At 45.4% G+C, this 15,725-nt stretch overlaps 2 protein-coding genes across 2 annotated transcripts; one reads left to right on the forward strand and one right to left on the reverse strand.

Moving 5' to 3' along the window:
• Positions 1-2,057: 2,057 nt before the first annotated feature.
• On the reverse strand, positions 2,058-5,203 carry anapc10 (anaphase promoting complex subunit 10). The gene is made up of 6 exons (XM_034676295.1): positions 4,827-5,203; positions 3,151-3,266; positions 2,986-3,076; positions 2,780-2,900; positions 2,638-2,691; positions 2,058-2,562 (listed from the first exon to the last, which is right to left on the reverse strand). The coding sequence occupies exons 2-6, from the start codon at positions 3,263-3,265 to the stop codon at positions 2,383-2,385; spliced, it is 561 nt and encodes a 186-aa protein (XP_034532186.1). The 5' UTR covers position 3,266; positions 4,827-5,203; the 3' UTR covers positions 2,058-2,382.
• abce1 (ATP-binding cassette, sub-family E (OABP), member 1) lies at positions 4,987-15,697 on the forward strand. Its single transcript, XM_034676294.1, has 19 exons — positions 4,987-5,128; positions 6,738-6,881; positions 6,996-7,081; positions 7,593-7,690; positions 8,327-8,444; positions 8,645-8,782; positions 8,925-8,994; positions 9,109-9,205; positions 9,299-9,388; positions 10,243-10,364; positions 10,483-10,607; positions 10,829-10,925; positions 11,370-11,429; positions 11,512-11,570; positions 11,675-11,785; positions 11,904-12,046; positions 14,880-15,002; positions 15,088-15,199; positions 15,286-15,697. Exons 2-19 carry the CDS (start codon positions 6,779-6,781, stop codon positions 15,331-15,333), a joined length of 1,800 nt encoding a protein of 599 aa, XP_034532185.1. The 5' UTR covers positions 4,987-5,128; positions 6,738-6,778; the 3' UTR covers positions 15,334-15,697.
• The last annotated feature ends 28 nt before the right edge of the window (positions 15,698-15,725 follow it).

Below are 15,725 nucleotides of genomic sequence, written 5' to 3' on the forward strand. Positions count from 1 at the left end.
AAGTTTGTTCTGATCTCTAAGTGATTTTTAGGATCTTACAAAAGCTCACTCTACATTTTGCAGAAGTTCTCTAAAGGTCTTGCAAAGTTTGTCAGGATATCAAATGGATTTCTAGGATTCTTGCAAAAGTTTTTTTGGGATCTTTCATTTCTTTCTCTTGATTTTGTTAAAGTTTTTCAGGATCTTTAAATATCTTCCCCAAAGTCTTTTTTAGATTTAGTAAAAGTTTCCCACGATCCTGTAGGTTCATGCAAACATTTCTTAGGATCTTGCATTTTTCAGGATCTTCCAATGGGTCAAGTTTTTGTAGATTTGGGAAAAGTTTTTCAAAATCTTGCTTTATCTGGATTTTGACATTTTTTGCCAAATTTCATATATTTGAACCGAGTTTCTCAAAGTCCTCCATTTGTTGCTCTGGATTTTGTAAACATTTTTCAAGATCTTTCAAGGTTATCTCAGGATCTTGTATTTGTCAGGATCTTCCTTGAATATTTTCTCCAAGTTTTTCAGAATCAGTAAAAGCTTCTTGGAGTCTTGCATTAGTTTGTCAGGATCTTCAAAAGTTTCTCAGGATCAGGGAAATATTATTCAGGATCTTTATTTTTTTATTTTTTGCAAATGTTTTTTTATTCGGTTTGGTAAGTCTTTCAAAATCTTGCAAAAGCTTCTCAGAAGATTTTAACATTTGTCAGGATCTTCCAAGTGCTTCTAATGGATCAGGGAAAACATTTTTGGAATCTTGAAATGTTTTCGCCATGTTTTTCAGATTTGGTTAAAGATTCTTGGGACCTTGCAAAGGTTATCAGGATCTTAGAAAGTTCCCAGAGTTCCCTATAATAATGAATTAAATCAGTGAGCGAGGAAGACTTCTGCAGGTACTTGCAAGCCAGAGATTATTATAATAAAGAATTAAAAATCAAAGAGGAGAAGGAACACAATATGACTTCTATATTTCAGGATGCATACCGAAAAAAAACCAATAAAAAGTTGGTCTCAAGAATATATGAAAGTATACAAGCCTCTAAAAATCACTCTACAACATACATTAAACAAAAATGGGAGAGGGAGTCAGAAATACAAATATCAGAAGAGATCTGGATGGAAATATGTGAGACACAAGCAACCACTGCAAACTCCAGATCTTTGAGAGAATTCGGCTGGAAGAATGTGGTGAGATTTTTTATAACCCCTAAAATAACAGCTCTGCAAACAGGTACACAGAGCCGAGGCCTCTGTTGGAGACAATGTGGCACGTCTATGGCTAATCACTTTCATGTTTTTTGGGCCTGCCCGAAAATCCAGCCTTACTGGAGAGAGGTGGCTACCGAGATAAATAAAATAATAGGGGGTGATTTAGATTTTTCTTTTGTTACTTTATATCTCGGTAGAATACCAGAAACAGTCCTGCAGAATGATAGATATCTATTGAAGATTCTTTTGGCAAGTAGCAGGAAAGCTATAACTAGAAAATGGTTGCAACTAGGTCCCCCAACAGTGGAGCAGTGGTGTGGGATCGTTAAAGAAATCTACTGTATGGAGAGACTTACCTTTGTTTTAAGACTTCAGTTAGAGAAATGTATTGAACGCTGGGAAAAATGGAATGTGTATGCACCTTGAATAGTATGGCATATGATGTAAGTGTAAAAGAATAGTATGTTCTTGACTGTAACTCCTACGATGATCCCATGTTATTTGTTCATGCAAATACATAAAATAAAAAGTTTAAAAAAAAAAATCAGTGAGCGAGGAAAGAGGGAGGACTTTAAATTCCTTTCTCATGGGGAAGCCGAAAATGTAACTTTAATGAAAATAATCAAAGTTTTTTAACTTAATTTGAAAATGTTTACATCCTAAATCTGTTGTTCCTTCTGTAGAGTCCTTACTCCTTTATGTTTCCTGTTACAATGTTAAACTGTGTGAACTCAGATTTTTTCTTCTGTTTTTAAAGGAATCGATAGAAACCTTAAAGCCAAGTATCAGACAGGGAAAAACAAGTGACCAGAGTTTAACTTCTTTTCCCTCTTTTCATTCTTTCACAGAAACAAACAGGAAGACACTTTGCTTTGAAACATATTTAATTCAACGTTCAGTAACAAATCTAAAACAGGAGACAGTCTGTAGGCACAACAGTTGAAGGTTTTCATCTTAGTTTGGCTTTTAAACCAGACTCTAACGTGTCGGCCGTGTGGAGCCGGATCCGGTCTGTGGAGAGGTCTGTTTGAGGATCCTGTTAACATCTGGTGTCCCGCTTCATACCTCAGGATTAACGTCGGGAGCTTGATTTTAAAAACGGCACATTTAAAGATGAGCACCAGCAGCTCCAGGTGTCGGATCAGTCTGTAGCTTTTTTCTTATGATCCCGCTGTCACACGTCAGTCCAGATCACCTGATGGTGCGGTACATCATGAAGTCCACCGTGGTGCATCGTGGGAACTTCCCGATGGAGCTCTCCTCCACGGGCGTGTAGACTTTGATCTGTCGCATGTGCGTGTCCCGGCCGTTCTGATGGTTCGCGAGGACGGCGATCTGGATCATGAAGGTGCTGATCGGCTCGTTTGTGCGCTGGAAACACGAAACTTAAAGTTAGGATGTCTCGTTATCTAGAGGCGGGGCTTTGTTCAAACTTCAGTGTCTTACCTGATTCAAGAGAGAGATGTGAATCCATCCGCTGGGCTCCACCATCTCTAACTGCTGCAGAGACCAAAGACAAAGTTTAGTGTTAATAAATCCGACAGATGTTCAACTCTGAGACGACAACGACATGACAGAGGTTAGTTACCCGGATCTCCTGCAGGTTGTGGAAGTTGTTGCCCACTCTGACCGAGATCTTACTGGGCGTGTAGCTCTCGTCTGATTTATAATCGGCGTAAATACACAACATTTTGACCGTCGTTCTCCTCCTGAGCAAGAAACGTGGTCACAAAAGATTAACAAGTAGAAACAGGAGAAAGTCTGCGGGAACACATTCTGCATTAATCCTGTTACCTGAACTGAATGTTGACTAAATGAGGCTGAGACCCGTCTGACTGCCAGTACGTCTCCAGGTTATCATCCCTCAGCTGATCCACCCCGAAACCTGTATAGAAAACGCAAATCCAAATGAGACTGGATCCAACGTACACCCTCACAAACATTACCTCTGGGGCTGACCTGGTTTACACGAAGAGAGGGACCACACCGCTTGGGAGCCAATCTCCCGAACCGTCCCAGTCCGCTCCAACTGCTTCGGGTCGGCGCCTGGCGGGGTCTTACTTGGTGTGGCCATCCTGAAATGAATTAAAACAAACGTTACACTGGCACTGGGATTGGAACCAGGTTGGACTCACTGGGGGGCTGTGGTGGAGAGATGCACACAGAAGAAGGGATCAAGGAGGCAAAGAGGCTGTATGGCCAGAAACTCAACAGCCACTTCACCTGTGACAAAGACCCTCGCCGGCTATCGCAGGGTTTTCAGACCATAACTGACTACAGCCCCCCCGCAGCTCGGCCATTATAACCCCTCACTTCCAGGTGAACTAAATAGAGGCACCATAGAGAGCATCCTAACATACTGCCTTACTTCTTGGTTTGGGAGTTGCAAGGCCTATGAACAACAACAGTTTAACAGAGTAGTCAAGACAGCCGGCAAAATCATTGGTGCCCCTCTCACCTTCTTAATGGAGATCTACCAGCAGCGCTGCATCCGCAGAGCCTTCTCCATTCTTAAGGATCCTCACTACCCTTCTCATGGCCTATTTTCCCTCCTGCCATCAGGGAAGAGGTACAGAAGTATCTGCTGCAGATCCAGCAGGATGCTGAACAGCTTCTTCCTACAGACTGTGAGGACCATAAACATACTGTGTCCCCTCCCCCTCCTCTTCACACACTCACATCCAATAATAAATGTATCTGCCAGACACCTGAATTTCCCCCTTGGGACATGAATAAAGTACATTCTTTTCTATTCTATTAAATTAGGTGGCTTTTCCCTCAGATGTCATCAATGTCAAACCAAATTCCATTCAAATTTCTAACATTTTATAGTTTGATCCCATATTAAAAGGTATAATTAAGTGTCACAGTTTAAGTTAATGTGATATTCTAATTGCTATATCTATGGGGAATAATTCGGCATATGAAGGACATGTGTAGTTTCATCAGATAAAGCAGGAAGTAACATTAAGTGTCAAATTTGTGCTAAACGCTAATCAGGTTTTACCCAGTGTTTGATGACAAAAGGAAACTCTGTGAACATTTAAGTTATTAATCCTTTAAACTGTTAAAAATATTGAATGATAAAGTGAAAACAATCAATCATTGAGGAGTTTTAAAGACACATACAGAGTAAATACATCGGATAAAAGTAAACAAACTCCATTCAAATTTCTAACATTTTAAATTTCAATCCCATATTAAAATGTGTAATTAAGTGGCACAGTTTAATTTAATATGATATTCTAATTGCTATATCTATGGAGAATAATTCGGCATATAAATGACATGTGTAATTTCATCAGATAAAACACGAAGTCACATTAAGTGTCAAATTTGTGCTAAACGCTAATCAGGTTTTACTGTATTTGATACAAAATAGGAACTCTTTGAACATTTAAGATATTAATTCTTTAAACTGACTAAAATATTAAATGATAAGGTAAAAAAAAATCAACCGTTTGGGGGGTTTAAAGATGAAAACAGAGTAAATACAGTGAATAAAAGTAAACAAATGTTACATGGAGTTTGGTGTACAGCTCCAGCTAGCTCCTAAAAGCTAACATTTCTCCACTAAAGCCTCTCTGGGAGGATCTTTAAACAAAGTTAAAGATATGAAAAGAAGTGAAACATACTAAAGATGTCTGTCAGAGTCTCTGATGTGTTGTTTCTGATCATCAAGAGGATCTTTAAGGCTTTAAATCCGCTTTGTTTTGCTGTAGTCACTTCGAATCTCCCACTTTTAGCGTCGCGTCGCGTCGCCTCTATATGACGTCAGGTGAACTTGTCTACTCTTGATGACGTCTCTCCCGCCATCTTTCCAGCCGGCTTCAGGAACACGTTGCTGGAAAAACCAAGTTTCTCTCGGAGTTATTCGCCTTTAAAGGTCGTTTCCCGGCTGGTTCCTCTGAGGCTAAGGACCCGGAGCCGAGCAGGGGTGAGTGTGGACCTCAGCAGGCCGAATGTTGGGTCTGTTTTTGGGGTGTAAGGGTCTTTAAAGCGGCGGTGTTTCCTCCGCAGAGGCAGCTGTCAAAGTGCGGGGCCTCTCACGAAGCTAACGGTTAGCTTAGCGTGTGAAGAGCTCCAGGTGGAGGTGGACTCTGGAGTCTTTAGAGGTTTTATAGCACCAATAAGTCCATCTGGGGGAGGAGGGGGGGTCTCCTGGTCTGGTTGAGGTGCCGTTTGAACCCTATCTGCTGGTTTTAGGAGGTAAATCCGGATTTACTCCGTTTAATCTAAAGACTCGGTTTAAAAAAGTGCGTGTTAAAGTTTTCCTGCTCTTCATCATGAAGACTCTCAAACTTTAAACCTTTAAAACGTGTCCCCTGTTAGTCTAAGACTGGAGGATGGTTCTGGGTCTGAATGAGTCACAGGTTATCTGAGGACAGCTCTGACTCCGCCCGACATGTCTCCTCTGATCCGGATTCTCTTTAAAGACTCTCAAACTGAGCTTTAATTAAATCCAGATTTCACCCTCTCATGTTCTGGTTCATGTTGTCATAGATCTGGTTCATGTTGTCATAGATCTGAGTCTGACAGGAGAGACCACAGGAGGAGGTAGAGGCCCTGAAACAGCGCAGCAGCGTTCTCTGCTGCAGCATCAACAAAAGGCCTGCTTTTTAAATGGAGTCTGGTCTGACTCACGGTCTCTACAAAGAGGACCAGGTCTCATTCAGGTCCTCTTTTCAGTGTTCTCTCTCAGCAGATCCTCCTGGACTTCAGTCTGCAGACTTTAATCTCTCACATTTACTGAACTTTGACTTTAACGCCCCGATACACGAGGAGCATCCTCTAAAACAGAAGAGCTGAAGGAAAGGAGAGACTGAAGTGAACGAGTCCTCCATCTCTAAAAGCTACACCTCTTTAAAACCAGACCAGATGCTGGGGTCTGGACTGATTCATTAATGAAGGAAGGAAGGAAAGACAGACACAGGGAAGGATAGAAGGGTGGATAGACGGGGAAAGAATGAAGAGGGACAGAGGGAAGGAAGGAACAATGGGCAAGTAAGGAAGGATGGACTGAAGGAATGGAGGACAGACAGAGGGATGGAAGGAATGGAGGACAGACAGAGGGATGGAAGGAAGGATGGACAGACAGAGGGAAGGAAGGAAGAACAGAGAGAGGGAAGGAAAGAAGGGAGGACACAGAGGGAAGGAAGGACAGACAGAAGGAAGGAAGGATAGAGAGAGGGAAGGACTGGCAGAAGGAAGGAGACAAAGAAGGAAGGACAGACAGAGGGAAGGAAGGATAGAGAGAGGGAAAGACAGAAGGAAGGAAGGACACAGAGAGGGAAGGAAGAGAGGACACACAGAGGGAAGGAAGAAGTGACGGGCAGACTTAGCCAAGGTAGGATGGACGGGTGGATGAAAGGAAAGAAGGATAGAAGGAAGGACATTTTAAGCCTGAAAGTGTTAGAGTCGTGATCGAGGTCAGATTGAACGCGTTGCCTCACAGACTCTTTAACCTCATGTGGTCTCTTCACAGTCTCTTTAACCTCATGTGGTCTCTTCACAGACTCTTTAACCTCATGTGGTTTCCTCTTCAGGCCCTCAGGTCACACAGCGTCCGTCTTTCCCGCCTTCCATCATGGCGGATAAAAACACCAGAATCGCCATCGTCAACCACGACAAATGCAAACCCAAGAAATGTCGTCAGGAGTGCAAGAAGAGCTGTCCTGTGGTCCGCATGGGTGAGTGAAGACCACATCAGAGCTTAGGTCAAGTACAAGACCCTGTGTTAATGTGTGTGTTAATGTGTGTGTGTGTGTGTGTGTGTGTGTGTGTGTGTGTGTGTGTGTTTGCAGGTAAGCTGTGTATCGAGGTGACTCCACAGAGTAAGATCGTCTGGATCTCAGAGTCTCTGTGTATAGGCTGCGGTATCTGCATCAAGGTGAGTCTGCAGTCCCAGAGAGGGTCTCATAGAAGGTCTGGACTCGTCCTGACTTTGTCCCCTGACTTTGTCCCCTGACTTTGTCCCTGACTTTGTTCCCTGACTTTGTCCCCTGACTTTGTCCCCTGACTTTGTCCCCTGACTTTGTCCCTGACTTTGTTCCCTGACTTTGTCCCCTGACTTTGTCCCTGACTTTGTCCCCTGACTTTGTGACTTTGTCCCCTGACTTTGTTCCCTGACTTTGTTCCCTGACTTTGTTCCCTGACTTTGTCCCCTGACTTTGTCCCCTGACTTTGTCCCCTGACTTTGTCCCCTGACTTTGTCCCTGACTTTGTTCCCTGACTTTGTCCCCTGACTTTGTCCCTGACTTTGTCCCCTGACTTTGTGACTTTGTCCCCTGACTTTGTTCCCTGACTTTGTTCCCTGACTTTGTTCCCTGACTTTGTCCCCTGACTTTGTCCCCTGACTTTGTCCCCTGACTTTGTCCCCTGACTTTGCTTCGTCTCTGTAGAAATGTCCGTTTGGCGCGTTGTCGATCGTCAACCTGCCGAGCAACCTGGAGAAGGAGACCACACACAGATACTGCGCCAACTCCTTCAAACTGCACCGGTAAGAACACGAGGTCCAGTCTCACTACGTCATTATTACAAAGAGGAGGAGATAGGTTCCAGTAGAGGGATGATACGGTCAATACACTGTTAATTTACAAACTCTGTCTTTCTTTAAGCAGTTTGTGGGCAATGTACAGGCAACTTTGGGGCGATTTATAGTTAGTTTTTTGCACAATTTATGATTAGTATTTTGAGAAATCTACACTCAACTTTGAGGTAATCTGGGAAAATTAACAGTGAATTTTGGGTCAATTTACAGTCTGTTTTTTGCACAATTAATGAATAGTATTTTGGGGCAATTTAAAGTCAACTTTGGGGCAATTTATGGTCATTTTTTGCTGCGATTTACAGTCAATCTAAGGTTAATTTGAAAGCCAATTTTAGACACATTTTTTGGAAGTGTACAGGCTTTCTAAGGTCAATTAAGAGTCATTTTTGGTTTGTCAAAAGAAGAAGTATTCGTGGACGTACTTTGATAGATTAAGGATTATTGGTTCCTTTAACTCAGACCTTTAAATGTGTTAAATTGAGGCTCAGGTTTGAAGATTCTACGTCCGTCACTCGACCGACTAAAGTCTGAAACCATCTTCTAAAGGTCCACAGTCTCTGAATCTAAAGGTGTTTGTGTGTTCAGGCTGCCTATCCCTCGACCCGGCGAGGTTCTGGGGCTCGTGGGGACCAACGGTATCGGGAAGTCCACGGCTCTGAAGATCCTGGCTGGGAAACAGAAACCCAACCTGGGGAAGTACGACGTGAGTGTTCTAGACTCTGCAGGGCTGACGTGAGCGGACTGATGGTCTGCTCTGATTAGATAACGTGGGTGTTCCTGCTCACAGCGACCCCCCCACAGATCTTTGTCTTGATGTTCTCTGTTCTTTGTGAAGCAGTGATAAATAACTTTCAGAGTGAAGCTCCACATTCTGTGTCTTATAAACTTCATCTGTTCCCCCAGAATCCTCCAGACTGGCAGGAGATCCTGACCTACTTCAGAGGATCTGAGCTGCAGAACTACTTCACCAAAATCCTGGAGGACGACCTGCGGGCCATCGTCAAGCCGCAGTACGTGGACCAGATCCCAAAGACCGTGAAGGTAAAGGAGAGAGGAGTTTTTAAAACCCTGATGTGGAGACGTGGTCTCAGACGTGGTCTCAGACGTGGTCTCAGACGTGGTCTCAGACGTGGTCTCAGACGTGGTCTCAGACGTGGTTGTAATTCCTCATGTCTGCCTGCAGGGGTCAGTCGGGGCCATCCTGAGCAGGAAAGACGACACAGACTCTCAGACCCTGGTCTGCAAACAGCTCGGTAAACACTGAAAACTCCTGAACACATTTAAACGTGCACCAAACACACCCCTTCACTGTCCGGTATCTTTGCTGCGCTCTGATTGGTTGTTATCTCGTGGTTGTCTTGGGGCAGATCTGAGTCACCTGCGGGAGAGGAACGTGGAGGACCTGTCCGGAGGAGAGCTGCAGAGGTTCGCCTGCGCCGTCGTCTGCATCCAGAGAGCCGACATGTGAGCCAACGACTACATTTACACACCGCTTCATGACCTTTGACCTCTCACTGTCACTCTGACATCTGACCACTTCCTGTTTCTCCGCCGCAGTTTCATGTTCGATGAGCCGTCCAGTTACCTGGACGTGAAACAGAGACTGAAGGCCGCCATCACCATCCGCTCACTCATCACTCCCGACAGGTGACGACGCGATGTTAAAGAGTTAAAATAAACAGGAGAAAAATCAAGAAATATTAAAAATTACTTTAAAATAATGAATACAATTTATTTATTAAAATGTCAAAATCCCCAAAAATGTATAAAAATAAAAAAAACAGGAAAATTGAAAATGAAAAACATTATTGATAAAGAAAAAAAAATATTTAAGAAAATGCAATAATATTAAAAATGTTGATGTAAAATCTAGAACAGTTATCACAAGTATGAGATAAATACTTAAGATGAAGAAATGTATTTTTATCCATAAAAGCAACATTAATGTAGAATCTGAAAAATAAAAACAATAAAAATAAATTAATATTAAATTAAGAAATTGAAATACTTCAAATTTAAGATTATTTTAGGAAATAAAACAACAAATTCATCAATTAATCTTAAATAAAAAATATACAGTATCTGATACAAATTTAATATTCACATTAAATTAATTAAATTGTAAAAAACTAAATAAATACAATAAATTGAAAAGAATGAGAAAAATATAAGAAAATATATCAAGTATCAAAAATAAAGGATTTATAAATTCGAATTAATTCTAGATTATTTTAAAAATCATGTAAAAAAAGAACAAATTAAAATGTATTTTGTATGTATAAAAATATAACGGGAAAATGAATGAGAAATATGTCAAATAAATAAATTCCAAAGAATACTAAATGTTTAATAAATAATTAAAATAAATGTAGAAATAATAAATGATGATCAATAAAGTGGAGACACAGGGAGGACCTGTTATTTTTCTACATTGGTTTAATGTTTGTCCTCTTGAGTTGATGTCTTTTATTTTGAAAGGGTTGTGTTGTTTTGTGTTTCAGGTACATTATTGTGGTGGAGCACGACCTGAGTGTGTTGGATTACCTGTCTGACTTCATCTGCTGTCTGTACGGAGTCCCCAGCGCCTACGGGGTCGTCACCATGCCCTTCAGCGTCAGAGAGGGTGAACAAACAAATGACTCAAACTCTGTGGAATCTTTAAGGCTACAGTCGGTCATAATCTGGAGGTGTAGAAGGAACACACGGAGTCATTTCTTCATTCCTCTTTTTTATTTCTTCAGGGATCAACATCTTCCTGGACGGATACGTTCCCACGGAGAATCTCAGGTTTAGGGAGACCTCTTTGGTCTTTAAGGTCGCAGAGACGGCCAATGAGGAGGAAGTGAAGAGGCTCAGGCACTACCAGGTCAGTTCAACATTTAACTGAGTCTGTATTAGTCTGCAGGAAAACCTGAATCCTCCTTTACTTTACTCCTGAACTCCTCCTCCTATCAGCACGTCTTTATTTGTTCTCACAAGACTTGATTAAATAAAGGCTGTTTTGCCACAGTGTCAACAGGCAGAGCTGAAATCTGTCAGACAGATGAAGGTGTCTGAAGCTGATGTTTACTCTTTGTTTTTGTTTAGTATCCAAACATGTCGAAGACGATGGGCGAGTTCACTCTGGTGATCAAAGAAGGAGAGTTCACGGACTCTGAGATCATGGTGATGCTGGGAGAGAACGGTACGTACCAACAGATCCGGTCTAGACCGTCCTCTATGTTCTATCATTAACAAAAGACCCAACATCAAGACCAGGATCAGATCCAGTCCCATCTTACAGACCGGACTCAGTCTGATCTCATCTTAATCCACCATGAGCAGAGCACTTTGCAGCATTTAGCAAGTTACAGTGGCAAGGACAAACTTCCTTTAACAGGCAGAAACCTCCAGCAGGACCAGACTCATGTTAGACACACATCTGCTGAGACCGTGTTGGAGAGAGGGATAGAGGGAGATGAAGAGAGAGAGAGAGATGATAGTGGGGAGACAGATAGTAGGAGTTGTAGCAGCTGGAGTCTGACACGTCCACAGCAGCAGAGATCCAGAGAAACCTACGAGACAAGGGAGCTCAGGGACTCCAGAGAGGTCTAAGAATGTGTGTGTGTGTGTGTGTGTGTGTTTACAGGGACGGGGAAGACGACCTTCATCAGGATGTTAGCTGGAGGACTCAAATCAGACAGTGGAGGTGAGTCTTACACACAAACACACAACAATCACACTAACACACACACACTCACACACACACTGACCTGAGATCTGGGTTTCAGGTGAGGTCCCGATCCTGAATGTGAGCTACAAACCTCAGACCATCAGCCCCAAGTTCAAGGTCTGTCCCACATAGAGATGCAGGTTCACTGAGAGGGAGGAGGTGTTCATGTTTTAATGTGTGTGTGTTTGCGTGTTTGTGTGTGTGTGTGTGTGTGTGTTCAGGGCAGTGTGAGAGCTCTGCTGCACGAGAAGATCAGGGACGCCTACACACACCCTCAGTTTATCACCGACGTCATGAAGCCCATGCAGATCGAGAGCATCATCGACCAGGACGTAAGACACACACACACTCGTACAGCTACACACAAATAAAGACACACACAGTCTGACTCCTCCTCCTCCTCCTCCTCCTCCTCCTCCTCCTCCTCTTCCTCCTCCTCCTCCTCCTCAGGTCCAGAACCTGTCTGGTGGAGAGCTGCAGAGAGTCGCTCTGACTCTGTGTTTGGGGAAACCTGCTGACGTGTATCTGATCGACGAGCCGTCAGCGTACCTCGACTCAGAGCAGAGATTGATGGCCGCCAGGGTCATCAAGAGGTCAGCGCTCACACACACACACACACACACACACACACACACACACACACACACACACACACACACACACACACACACACACACACACACACACACACACACACACACACTATCCTCCCTCTTTAACTCTCCAGTCTTCTCCTTTTCTTCCTCTCGTTCTCACTGACTCTTCCCCTAAACCCCTCATGTTTTTGTCCTCTTCCCTTCCCTTCCTTCCTCTTTCCTTCCTCTTGTTTCTCCTCCATCCCCTGCTCCCTTCCTCACGTGTCTCCTCCATCCTCTCCTACCTTCCTCACATCTCCCCCTTCTCTACCTTCCTCCCATGTCCCCTCCATCCTCCGCTCTCTTCTCCCAAGTCTCCTTCATCCTTTCCTCCCTTTCTCTCAGGTCTCATTCGTCATCTGCTCCCTTCCTCTGCGTCTCCCCCATCCTCTCCTTCCTCCCTCCCAAGTGTCCTCCATCCTCTCCTTCCTCCCTCCCAAGTGTCCTCCATCCTCTTCCTCCCTTGTTACCTCTTTCCTACCTCTCATGTCTCCTCCATCCTCTTCCTCCCTCTTTCATTCCTCCCGTGTCTCCTCCATCCTCTCCTCCCTTCCTCACATGTCTCTCTCCTCTACCTTCCTCCTGTGTCTCCTCCATCCTCTCCTCCCTTCCTCACGTCTCTCTCCTCTACCTTCCGCCATCCTCTCCTCCATCCTCTCCTCCCTTCCTCACGTCTCCCCCTTCTCTACCTTCCTCCCATGTCCCCTCCATCCTCCGCTCTCTTCTCCCGAGTCTCCTTCATCCTTTCCTCCCTTTCTCTCAGGTCTCATTCGTCCTCTGCTCCCTTCCTCTGCGTCTCCCCCATCCTCTCCTCCCAAGTGTCCTCCATCCTCTTCCTCCCTCCTCCTCCCTTGTTACCTCTTTCCTACCTCTCATGTCTCCTCCATCCTCTTCCTCCCTCTTTCATTCCTCCCGTGTCTCCTCCATCCTCTCCTCCCTTCCTCCTGTGTCTCCTCTATCCTCTGCTCCCTCCCATGTCTCCTCTATCTTCTCCTCCCTTCCTCACGTCTTCCCCTCCTCTACCTTCTTCTCGTTTCCCCTCCATCCTCCGCTCTCTTCTCCCGAGTCTCCTTCGTCCTCTACCTTCCTCCCCTGTCCCCTTCATCCTCTCCTCCCTTCCACCCTTATCTCCTCTATCCTCTGCTCCCTTCCCCCTGTGTCTCCTCCATCCTCTCCTCCTTTCCTCACGTCTCCCCCTCCTCTACCTTCCTCCCGTGTCTCCTCCATCCTCTCCTCCCTTCCTCACATGTCTCTCTCCTCTACCTTCCTCCTGTTTCTCCTCCATCCTCTCCACCCTTCCTCACGTCTCTCTCCTCTACCTTCCTCCATCCTCTCCTACCTTCCTCACATCTCCCCCTTCTCTACCTTCCTCCCGTGTCCCCTCCATCCTCCGCTCTCTTCTCCCGAGTCTCCTTCATCCTTTCCTCCCTTTCTCTCAGGTCTCATTCGTCCTCTGCTCCCTTCCTCTGCGTCTCCCCCATCCTCTCCTCCCTCCCTCCCAAGTGTCCTCCATCCTCTTCCTCCCTCCTCCTCCCTTGTTACCTCTTTCCTACCTCTCATGTCTCCTCCATCCTCTTCCTCCCTCTTTCATTCCTCCCGTGTCTCCTCCATCCTCTCCTCCCTTCCTCCTGTGTCTCCTCTATCCTCTGCTCCCTCCCATGTCTCCTCTATCTTCTCCTCCCTTCCTCACGTCTTCCCCTCCTCTACCTTCTTCTCGTTTCCCCTCCATCCTCTGCTCTCTTCTCCCGAGTCTCCTTCGTCCTCTACCTTCCTCCCATGTCCCCTTCATCCTCTCCTCCCTTCCACCCTTATCTCCTCCATCCTCTCCTCCCTTCCTCACGTCTCCCCCTTCTCTACCTTCCTCCCATGTCCCCTCCTTCCTCTGCTCTCTTCTCCCAAGTCTCCTTCATCCTTTCCTCCCTTTCTCTCAGGTCTCATTCGTCATCTGCTCCCTTCCTCTGCGTCTCCCCCATCATCTCCTCCCTCCCTCCCAAGTGTCCTCCATCCTCTTCCTCCCTTGTTACCTCTTACCTACCTCTCATGTCTCCTCCATCCTCTTCCTCCCTCTTTCATTCCTCCCGTGTCTCCTCCATCCTCTCCTCCCTTCCTCACATGTCTCTCTCCTCTACCTTCCTCCTGTGTCTCCTCCATCCTCTCCACCCTTCCTCACGTCTCTCTCCTCTACCTTCCTCCATCCTCTCCTCCATCCTCTCCTCCCTTCCTCACGTCTCCCCTTCTCTACCTTCCTCCCATGTCCCCTCCATCCTCCGCTCTCTTCTCCCGAGTCTCATTCATCCTTTCCTCCCTTTCTCTCAGGTCTCATTCGTCCTCTGCTCCCTTCCTCTGCGTCTCCCCCATCCTCTCCTCCCTACCTCCCAAGTGTCCTCCATCCTCTTCCTCCCTCTTTCATTCCTCCTGTGTCTCCTCTATCCTCTGCTCCCTCCCATGTCTCCTCTATCTTCTCCTCCTTTCCTCACGTCTTCCCCTCCTCTACCTTCTTCTCGTTTCCCCTCCATCCTCCGCTCTCTTCTCCCATGTCCCCTTCATCCTCTCCTCCCTTCCACCCTTATCTCCTCTATCCTCTGCTCCCTTCCTCAGGTATCTCCTCTATCCTCTCCTCCCTTCCCCCTGTGTCTCCTCCATCCTCTCCTCCTTTCCTCACGTCTCCCCCTCCTCTACCTTCCTCCTGTGTCTCCTCCATCCTCTCCTCCCTCCCTCCGTCTTATTCATCCCTTCTTTGTGTGTGTTAATCTAACGAGTGTGTGTGTGTGTGTGTGTGTGTATTTTTCAGGTACATCCTCCACGCTAAGAAAACAGCGTTTGTGGTGGAGCACGACTTCATCATGGCGACGTATCTCGCCGACAGAGTCATCGTGTTTGACGGGATCCCCTCCACGAGCACCGCGGCCAACACGTGAGATAAAAACCTTTTTCAAAATAAAAGCTCATCAAATTAAACCCTATCTGTTGTGTTTTCTGACTTCCTGTTTCCTCTTCAGTCCTCAGAGTCTGCTCGCCGGGATGAACCGCTTCCTGTCCCTGCTGGAGATCACATTCAGACGAGACCCGAACAACTTCAGACCGAGGATCAACAAACACAACTCCATCAAGGTACGGACGCCAGACATTTAGAGTTAAAGGTTCAGTACGTAATTTACGAGCTCAAAGATTAAAGTTCTTCTTCTTCTTCCTCTCAGGACACGGAACAGAAGAAGAGCGGTAACTACTTCTTCCTGGACGACTAAGACGACTTCCTGTGAGACCCCCCGTGGCTTCCTGTGATGCGTTCACGATCGGTCGCCACAGTCCGAGCTCCGCGGCCTCAACATTTACCACAAGAACAACGAGGCCGCGTTCAGCAGACACGTTACCATCATAAAGAGAGATAAATAAATAAACATCCATCAGCCTTTGTGTACCGGGCTGCGTTCAATAGCCAGCAGCAATGTTGTGAAACGTTCTCAAATAAAGTGCATTGCATTCTATGTCGGTCGGCCTGAACATACGAGGCTGCGTTCACACGCCAGCAACATTGTGGAACATGAAACAGCGTATTTTAACACTCATGCATTTACAACAAGTGAAATAAAATTATGAACCAGAAACAAACATCTCCTCTTCTTCTTCTTCTCTTTGT

The sequence above is a fragment of the Notolabrus celidotus genome, chromosome 23, assembly GCF_009762535.1.
Source record: "Notolabrus celidotus isolate fNotCel1 chromosome 23, fNotCel1.pri, whole genome shotgun sequence".
In the NCBI taxonomy this organism is placed as follows: Eukaryota; Metazoa; Chordata; class Actinopteri; order Labriformes; family Labridae; genus Notolabrus; species Notolabrus celidotus.